The sequence below is a fragment of the Buceros rhinoceros genome, unplaced genomic scaffold (genome assembly GCF_000710305.1).
Source record: "Buceros rhinoceros silvestris isolate BGI_N320 unplaced genomic scaffold, ASM71030v1 scaffold14670, whole genome shotgun sequence".
NCBI classification, from domain to species: domain Eukaryota; kingdom Metazoa; phylum Chordata; class Aves; order Bucerotiformes; family Bucerotidae; genus Buceros; species Buceros rhinoceros.
In genome coordinates, this window is record NW_010389179.1 from 102,649 (window position 1) to 112,945 (window position 10,297).

Below are 10,297 nucleotides of genomic sequence, written 5' to 3' on the forward strand. Positions count from 1 at the left end.
TTGCCATGGTGTCGGGCCGGCCCAGCCACTAGACAAATGAGAGATGCTCTGTATTAACCCCTCTCCCTTCACAAAAGGGAACAGAAAGGGGAATAGGGGAGAGAAACTTAGAGATTGGAAAAGAAAACTAAAAGTACTTTAATGAAAAAAATAATAAAATGATATATATACAATACCAAAATCAAACCCAACCCCTCTAATGGCAATCACGTCACCATCACCACTGATGACGTGGGGCAAGCACTGGGGAAGTCACAAACTGGATTCAATGGCAAATGGAAACTGGATTCAGGAGCTGGATTCTGGAATTGCATTCAGGAATGCATGGATTGAGATGGAAGGCAGAACAGACAGAGTCCTCCTCAGATGCCAGGCATTGAAGAAGAGATCTTGACCCCTGTGGTCCCTCAGCTTTATATTGAATGTGATGTATATGGGATGGAAAACCTTGTTCATCAGTTTAGGGTCACCTGTCCCATCTGTTCCTCCCCGCAGATACAGCCTAACTTAATGCACCCCCAATGAGGAAGACAAGAGTAGCAGCGATCATGGTCTGCTTGTGGAGCAAGTGTAAGCAAGAGCCTTTCTGCACATCAATCCCTGGTAGTAACTGTAGACATCAAGAGTTACCACTTCAAGAAGCAGACACTGTCTGCAAAAATATGTCGTTGACTTCAGAAAAGGCAGTTACAAGAAACTGACCTGAGAAGTAAAATCACTGAACAGAATTAGTTCTGTTCTAATTCAAACCAGGACATCCACAGAAGCCCACGGAACCCGGCAGGCTGTAAAGTGTGCTGAGAGAGCTGGCCAATTCTTTGCAATGCCACTTGCTTTAATTTTTGAAAGACGGAGATTCGAAGAGATCCCTGACCGTTGGAGAAAGGAAATGTCCAGACTGTGTTAAAAAGAAAGATAGTGTGTGTGGAACCATAAGGATAAATTCCTGGTTGGACAATCAGGCTCATAGGGTGTCTCACCTGGAGGCTGGTAACAGGTACCACAGAGGTCTAACCTGGAGGAGGTGAGCAAGCACCCTCTTGTCAAGTTTGCAGATGACATGACATTGGGGACCTGCCGATTGCTCAAGAACAGACCCCCATTCAGATGGACCTAGAAAAGCTGGAGGAATGGGCTGACAGGAGTGATGTGAAATTCAGCAAGGACAAATGCAAAGCCCTGCACCTGCGGCGGAAAACCCCCCTGCAACAACTCAGGCTGGGGTACAGCTCTGCAGAAAGACACCCTGGTAGACAGCTGTGGGCCTTGGTGAGAATTTCTCTCTGCTTCACCATTAGACGAAGTGTTGTGTAGAAGCAGGTGTATTACTAATGCATTGACAGTCTGTCTGTCTGTCTGTCAAAAGCATCACTGATGAAAGGCACTAGATAAATAGAGCCTATTACATCCATCCATTCCGTGTTACTGCTGCTGCCGCCGATACACTTCGGTGTCTCCTGGCAGTGCTCAGAAGTGCAATGAACTGTCACAGGATGCATGCTGAACACCCTGTAACAGCTGTGTTACTTGTCATGCATATTGCTAGAAACATATACAAAAAGTACTTACTGGGAGTCCAAATTCTAGTGACAACACCTAGCAAAACTGCAATCATTGCTTTACAGGACTTTGTACAGCCATGTAATTTCTAATATAACAAGCAATAAAGCATTTTTCTGAAATATTATTGCTAACTGGTATATAAATGATATGTGTAGCTGCTGCCACGAAACAGTACTGTTAGAAACAGCAGAAAAGAAAAAAGCAGCTCATCTGTATATCTTGTGGCTATGAAAGCAACCTTGTTGTTTTCAGAAAGGCAAACCAACACAAGATATGAGCTGTTAGTACAGAAGTGTACTACAATCAGGTATGGGAAACGTGCTACAAACAGTCTGAGAAGCAAGCAAGAGTGACATCACACACAAAGGCATCACCCAGCAGGGAAATAACAAGGAGGAAAATAACGCTGATGCATTCAGGAAGGCATATTGTTGCTGCAAAGTCTGGCATTAACTACAGTCTGTATTACTTTACTGTTTGGTGCAGTATCCTAAAAAACAGGATGCCTCTCAGCTGCCCTGCTCCGCATCTTTTCACAGTTGCAAGTGCTGCTCTACACTGAGAATGAGGGCAAGAGCAAGACAACTATAAGTATATAATCTATGGATGTGCTAAACGCTATCGTCAGCAGTAAACCCCAAGTTTTGCAGTAAAATCCAAGTTTTGCTGAGGAGCAAGGAAGAAGTTTCGCAGCCTTTGAAGTGTACATGTGCGTATGCTGCTCCATAGGCAAGCTGCAAAAGTGGAAAAGACCTATCACATCAGTGACTTCATCCCCTCACAGAAACAAGTCAAATGGAATCATAATGTAAATAATCTGAACCCCTGGAGATTATTGCTATGACATTCACAACCTAGCAGCTAAGGTACGGCAAAACAAAGAGAAATGATAAACCTTGACAGAACTAATAAAATTATTAAACCATTGAGGTTCCTTTCCAGAAGAAAGAATTTTTATAACCACTTTGCCTCCAGTCTGGTTTGTACGTTACACATTTTTTGATGTACCTTCAGTCCTGGAATAAACAACTCATTCTCTGTTCAGACAAATACATTTAGTGGAGACATAAATCTCCAACCTCACTATGTCACGCAGTCTCACCACACAAGAGCTGCCACACAAGAGTTCAAAATAAGGAAATGTATTTGTCAAGCTGATTATTTCCTACTGGGTGTCCTTTGATGCTAGAGACATGCCTGGGGGCAGCATGCTGATGTTTGAGGGATGGTGTGCTAGCCAGGTTCTTTGGTCTGCCATCTCAGGGGAGGTAGGAGATGGAGATCCATTTGGCAACAAAGATGCAGGGGTTATTGACGTGTTAGAAACCATGGAACCAGATTCTTCAGGTAGGAATTAGGGCTTCTCCTCCCCCAAAAGAAGGCAGGATCAACAGCCGAAGTAGAGCACATCTACACTAATGCCCACAGCATGGGCAGGAAACAGGAGCTGGAAGCCACTGTGCAGCAGGAAAACTATGATCTAGTTGCCATGACAGGAACACGGTGGGATGATTCACACAACTGGAGAGCTGCATTGGACAGCTATAAACTCTTCAGAAGGGATAGACCAGGAAGAAGAGGTGGTGGGGCAGTGCTGTATGTTAGGGAGTGTTTTAACTATCTTGAGCTTAATGATGTGATGACAGGGTTGAGTGTTTATGGGTAAGAATTAGGCAGAAGGCCCATAAGGCAGATATGATGGGAGTGTGTTGTAGACTGTTCAGCGAGCATGAAGAGGTAGATGATATATTCCATAAGCAGCTGGGAGAAGTCTTACAATTGTTAGCCCTTATTCTTCTGGGGGACTTCATGTTACCAGGTGTCTGCTGGAAATACAATATAGCAGAGAGGAAACAGTCCAGCAGGTTCCCGGAGTGTGTAGAAGACATCTTCCTCACACAGCTGGTGAGGGGGCCAGCTAGGGAAGGCTCCCTGCTAGACCTGTTGTTTGTGAACAGAGAAGGACTTGTGGGTGATGTGATGGCTGGAGGCTGGTTTGGCCACAGCAATCATGAGATTGTAGAGTTTTTGATTCTTGGGGAAGTAAAGAGGTGTGTCGGCAGAACTGTCACCTTGAACTTATGGAGGATGGACTTTAGTCTGTTCAGGAGACTGGTTGACAGAGTCTCTTAGTAGTCAGTCCTGAAGGGCAAAGGGGTCCAGGAAGGCTGAACATTCTTCAAGAAGAAACCCAGTGTGCTGAATGTCGAGCCAGCAAGGAAGACCGGCTTGGCTAAACAGAGAGCTTTGGGTGGAACTCAGGAAGAAAAGGGAAGTCTACAATCTATGGAAGAAGGGGCAGGTGTCTTGGGAGGACTACAAGGATATTGTGAAGTTGTGCAGGGAGAAAATAAGATGGGCCAAAGGCTAACTAGAACTTAATCTGGCCACTGCCATAAAAGACAATTAAAAATGCTTCTATAAATACATTAACGGCAAAAGGAGGACTAAGGAGACTCTCCATCCTCTTTTGGATGCAGGGGGAAACAGTGACAAAAGATGAGGAAAAGGCTGAGGTACTGAATGCTGCCTTTGCCTCAGTCTTTAACAGTAAGACCAGTTTTTCTCAAAGTACCCAGCTCCTTGAGCTGGAGGGACAGGGAGCAGAATGAAGCCCCCTTAACCTGGAAAAACAGTGGAGTGCAGTAGTCTGAGTAAAATCAGTATCTGCCTGTGGACTCTAATTCTGTCCTAAAGGAATCATAAAACAGTAACAGCAATACTGGCTCAGTGATGAAAGCGCCAATGAGAAAAAACCTCGAGAACTCCAAATTTATTTGGCATTTACTAAGAAAAGCCACTCTTAATTACTACTCATTCATGCTGCATTTGAGACAGTGATCTAAAGGTTTAAGCAGCACAGAAATTACACTTTGCTTTACTGCCACAATGTTTTGGCATTTGAAATGCTGACTGTCTTGATTTAAATGTCATCTGCAACGTGGGTCAAGTGTGAACAAAAGATGCATCCAGGAACTACTTTATGACTTGTGTGCCTCTACTCCTCTTATTACCTATTGGCAGAAAATGAAAAGCTGAGCTCCCAAAGGTTTTAAGAGTAGCCACTTGACTGAAAAAGGAGATTAATACTCACTCTTACTCTTCTTATTTCTCTAATTTCATTTAAAAATTGTGAAAATTTGATCCACATTAATCAGTGAAGCAAAGAACAAATGCCATCAACTTCAAGTGAGGATATACAGCAAAGAAATACTTCGAGACTCTCTAGGTGAAGGGAATATTTCAATATTCCTCTCTATTGCACTGTGTAACAAATTTTTGTCTGCTTCTCTTCTCAAAATAAGGTTCTGGATACCATGAGGCAATGACTAGGAAGAGTAGCCCAACCCTCATACTAGTCAAGAAAGGGAAGCTGCAAGAACTCGGAACAGGAACTGGCTACACATCCAAAAGCTTAAATGCAATAGCTACCCAAATGTTTCATGGAAATGAAGTGTGCTATGGGCTGCTTGAATCCTCCTACCCTTTGTAAAAGATATCACAAGGACTTCACCTTCCACTACACACTGTAATATTTGATGCTAGCTGGAAACCTGAAATGAAAACCTATCAGCTACTTGTTACATCCATGCAAAACCACTGACTTCAATTTCTTCCACTTTTCTGACTACTCTGAAGCTAGCTGGATAGCACTACAAGCAGAATCGGGTTTATTTTCGTTAAATACTTAAACTAATTTCCATCCTGGCTTTCAAAGTTCCCCAAGGTACAATTTGATCTGTTAAGAAAAAAGAAGAGCATCAGCTTTTTTCTTTATTGCTTATTCATGTTTCCCACTTCGCAGTAATTCAGCATGGTAAACAAACAGCCTCTCTCTTATGTGCTGGCTTGAGTTCCAATTTTGGGCAGTTTTGTAAACTAAAGTTTTACACTCCCACCATAGTTAGGATAACTTCATTCCCTAATGGATACTTAACATATCTAATTACTCTATTTTTGAGCTGCAAGTGCTGTTGAAAAATGTCTCCGTTCTTTGATTCCAGGAGCTTTCCAGCTGCAACATTTTCTACTGAATAAAACATTTTCAGTGACTTTGCTCATAAATAATACAGCACAAAGACCAGTGTAGTCCCAGCTGTACATAATAACCTCAGAATTCCACTGAGGGTTTTCTAGTGACATCATAATAAACATAAGAAAAAAGCTGAAGATAAATTAAATCACAGTTTGGGTATATTTTATTCTTTTTTACACATGATAAGAAAACGCAGACATTTGTCATAGTAATTTGAATAGTTTTCTTGACTACTTCAAAACCAGAAGGGACATAATTCCAAAGCAGGATGCAGAAGCATATTTCATGTTTGTAAGGACAAACTGAATGACAGAATATATCATTATTATTTATTTGCATGTACAAATTCCCATGTTGTTTCTTCACGCTCCTTAGTTGAATGGAAAGCTCACAAAAAACCCCCAATTCAACCTCCCTCAAAACTCAAGATCAGCGTTGACAAATATTGATGCAGAATATCATTTTCCTCCCCTATACATTGTAAAGGGATTATAATTGGGACCACTGAGTCGAACAGCTGGGTTGTGTTAAAATACCCCTGCAGCACTCCACGACCTCAAAACCTGCTACTCAAACCTCAAAAGAAAATGATAACTCAACTTAACTGGTAATACAACTCTATCAGGGGAATGATTTGCTCATGTGATTTTAGTCTGTTTTAGAGTGCTTAGCCCTCTAACAGATGAAAGCATTGAGGTTGTCAACCCAGAAAGGAAGGTTATCAACCACAGACACTTGATTTCCAGTTGGGAATGAATGAAGGCTGCTAATGCCTGGGCAATATGGGGCACAGGACACCAACTTCCTCTTCATCCCACCTCACCCAAGGAGCAGGGTGAAAGAGGTTTATGAAGTGCAAGAAGATGTTCATAACGGGGAGAGTCAGGAGACAACCATGCACTCAAAGCAAGTGGCGGCTTCTGCTTTTGGGTCTGAGCTTCAGCTTTCAATTGCAAATAAAGCTTGGCTGCTATTGCAGACGTTTACTCGTCCATGTGCTCTTGAAGCCTGGATCGGTTTTAGTATGTAGAAAATTCTCACCTACAGGAAAAGTGCCTTAGTGAGACTGTGGTGACTGGCTGGCATACAGCGCCACTTGAACTTAACTTATGAATTCACAGGACATCAAGGTTCCCTCTGCCCAGTCTACACTAGTGGGTCACAGTTTTAGGGGGCATTTCAAAGAGATTTGGAAAGCTGCTGAATTACAGGCAGCAAGATCTTAGTTGAGAAGGAAGACAACAACCAGAACGAGAAACTGGAATTTTCCCTATCCGTCTGGAGGAAGAAATACAGCAGAACGTGTCTGTCTTCTTTGAAGCCACTCCATCATTTTTGCAAAGAAGGACTTACAGGAAAGGCTAACTTTGTCACTCTCACATAGCTTCACGGACTTGTAGCCTCAAGATTAAAAACCTGCTATGGAAAAATGGCCAGCTGCCCCTTGGAGTTAGCTCGGCTAGCTAATGCTTCACTGTATTTTCTAATCTCTGCTTCAACCCAGGAGGAAGGATTTGGGGGTGGGAAAAGTCACTGGAGCAATAGAAGAGAGCATAACTTAGCATGCAGCTTGCTGGAGGAGAGGAGAGTGGAGAACAAAAGGGCACGGAGAAGGGGTAGGAAACTTAGAAAGGTTCTTGTGGTATGGAGAGAAGAGATGACCTGGAAACAAGGACTGGAAGGTGTGACAGAAAACCAGTACACCATAAAAGGAATTGGAGAAGACAAGGACATTCATGTTAGGAAGGCATGAAGCAGAAGAACCAATAGACAGAAAACAGAGAACAATGTGATCTGTTAATATAGTAAGAGGGCACCTGGGAGCAGAAGCAGCAAAGACAACGAGTAAGTGAATTTGAATTGTTTGTTGCTATTAACACATTTTTACCTTGGCAAGAGAAGGTGAATTCAGCTTTGAGCCGCCCATACACTAAAAAAGTACTGGGCTCCCCCTGATCGAAGTGTCAGAGCACAAATATTGTGGGATGCATTTGAATGAAAAGCACAGCCTGAGAACACACAGCAACAACCTTCCCATTTCAAATACTGATACACTGGTTATCTCCACCTCGATCGCTTTCTTCAAAATATGAACACGTGCATACATAGGTATGTATACGTGCCACGGAAAAGTATCTGGCAGAGGCCAGCAATTCTGATCAAAGTGTCTGCAGGGAGACTGGCAGTCTGTAGTATACTGTTATATTTTAACTTCCAAACTACTGCTCAGGATAATAAAAATTTCTTCTTTTTCTCACATTTAAGTAGAACATTCATACCCCTCTACATGTACACGTATATGTTCACCCACTTTTCACCTTATTCATTCTTTTGCAACTTACTGGATGGAGTTCTCAATGCGTGTGACAGTGAGGAAAGCTGCCAGGTTTGCTGTGTAGGAGGAGATGACAATCAAAGCAAAAAGCCACCAAGCTCCCATCATCAGTCGGGTTGCCAGGGTTGTGTATGGAACTTCTCCTCCTGTGGAGAAGGAGGAAAAGGAAGAGTTTTCATTTGGCAGAACGAAACTCAGATCCTCATTGCTCAAGCATCGCTCAGGAGGTCTAGGCCCCAAGGTCAGCAGGGTAAAGCAGTTTTCTACAGCAAGGTGCTTTAGCAAACTGGGCAGGAGTTGGAGCCATACTTCCAATGCAATGAAAAGCGTGGAAGGAAGCCCACCCTGTAGCCGTCATTACTGTATTTAATCTCTTTAGCTACTATGTGCTTAATTGCAGTTCATCCGCCAGTCCTGTCCGGTAATGGAAACAGCCTTCAAGATCTCGGAACAAACACAGTAAAAGTAAATTCTCACAATGTCCTTTCCTTGGAGATCTTATCCACAAATCTTAGTTAAGTTTTTTCTTCCAGTCTTGGGAACATAAAGTTAAAAAAGCCCATCAAAACACAATTACTCTTCACAGTTCTGCAGGCAGGCAGATGCTTGTGAGAACCATATGTATGTATACAACTTGCTTCAAGTGAACTTGGACATAAAAAAAAGAAATCACATTCCCCTATCTGCTTTCCTCTGCTGTGTAAACAAAACATTAGCAGCAATTAAACCTACCAGGATGAGCTGCACACCACCACTTGTGTGACCAGAGACCAGTTTAGCAAGTCATGGAAAGCATTGTATTTTATTTAAACATCTGCCCCCAAAATAGAGACTAGCTCAGAGTCTTTAAAAGAGGTCTTTCAGTTAAAAGCATACCAATCACAGATTTTTAGATGAGGGAAAACTAATTGTTTTTAAAATACCCATTTCTATGTCTGCAGTATAACTTTTGTCACAGCTACAAGTAACTAGAGGGGACAGGTGAATGCAGCAAACACCCACAGTCAACTAGTTGCTCAAGACTAGTAGCTCAAGTTCACCCTTTTCCTCTCCCCTTACACTCAGGAGTTTGAAAAGTTGTAATCATTTTTGAGGCAGCTTTCTCAGATGCAAAATCTTATGATGGTACTATACCCGGGATTTGGAAGAGCAGTTTGTTACAGATGCAATCATCTGCGACCATTTTGTGCTGGACCTTCACTTACATAAAAACTCCTTCACATTTCCCCAGCACGTAGGTTTAAAGGGAATACAAATTAGAATTATTCCCATTCCAAGCACAAATACTTTTCAATTATGTACACAAACTAGGTATTTAACTGGCACTTCAATATGAAGGATCACCTTACTGCTTTGTACAAAGGTTGTCCTACCTATATAAATTACCAGGGACTCTGCATCACCACACAATAAACATAAATTCGAAGCTCTTTCCTACTTCAGTGATGTGAAGTACGTGAAATAACAACTCCATTCATTTCTATTTTTGGCATGTAAGTATTGAAATCCATTGCCTTTTCAGAATTCCAGTATTGAAAGACAAAATCTGTATTAGATCTGTACAGTTGGAAATAAATTTCCTTTTATTTCCAAGATGTTATGTAATTATCTGAAATAAGAATCTACCAATCTATCTATCAGCATGAGAACGTTCGAAGACGAACATTAACTTCAACATCTGAAGATTTGGTTTTCTCTCTCATATAAATTTTAAATGACTTTTAATAGAATATTTCTACTTTACAACAGTTTTTGCAATGTCTTTGGAATACTTGATTTAAAAGTTATTTTTAATAAAATGAAAAGAACAGACAGCTACATCAATTTATTTGAAAAGGCTGCTTGTCCTTGGAACTTTCAGGTGCCAGTCCCTACGGATAATCTTCATATTGAGTTGAAATGTGTACATTGATAGAGAACAAGACAATGATCTCCTGGACATTCTTGTATTTTCATTTTTCAGCTTCAAGAGTAAAATTAAGTTCTCACATTTTTTTAATTGAAATTAAGTGTCAGAAAAGAGAGGACCATCACACACCTGCCTTCTGCTTTTCAAGTGAGGATGCTGTACAACAAGTGACCATGAAAGCCATCAAAGACCCCTCAGCCACAACATTCCTCTACTCTTCACACAGCGTAGTCTTCCCACACATTGGGAATGCTGTCCTCACTATTCACTGTTTTTTAACACCCACGTCAACAATAGACTTCAAAAACCAGTGGGTGCTGGTCATCCCAAGTGCTTTAAGTTTACCTGGGGGTTTGTGAAGGCTTGTTCCGGATTCCCAGTTGTACTTTGTATCAGCAGTCAATAAATGAAGCTTGAGGGCAAAGAATCACAGAATAATCTGGTTGGAAGAGAC

At 41.7% G+C, this 10,297-nt stretch overlaps 1 protein-coding gene across 1 annotated transcript in view; it reads right to left on the reverse strand.

Annotated features, from left to right (window-relative positions):
- The window catches only part of LOC104490995 (glutamate receptor ionotropic, delta-2), a gene marked incomplete at its 5' end in the record, with an annotated part of 102,316 nt that extends 94,236 nt beyond the window's left edge, over positions 1-8,080 (reverse strand). The window contains one exon of the mRNA XM_010133352.1: positions 7,942-8,080. Within this exon, the coding sequence (XP_010131654.1) occupies positions 7,942-8,080 (139 nt within the window). The remainder of the gene's footprint in view (positions 1-7,941) is intronic.
- Between the last annotated feature and the right edge of the window lie 2,217 nt (positions 8,081-10,297).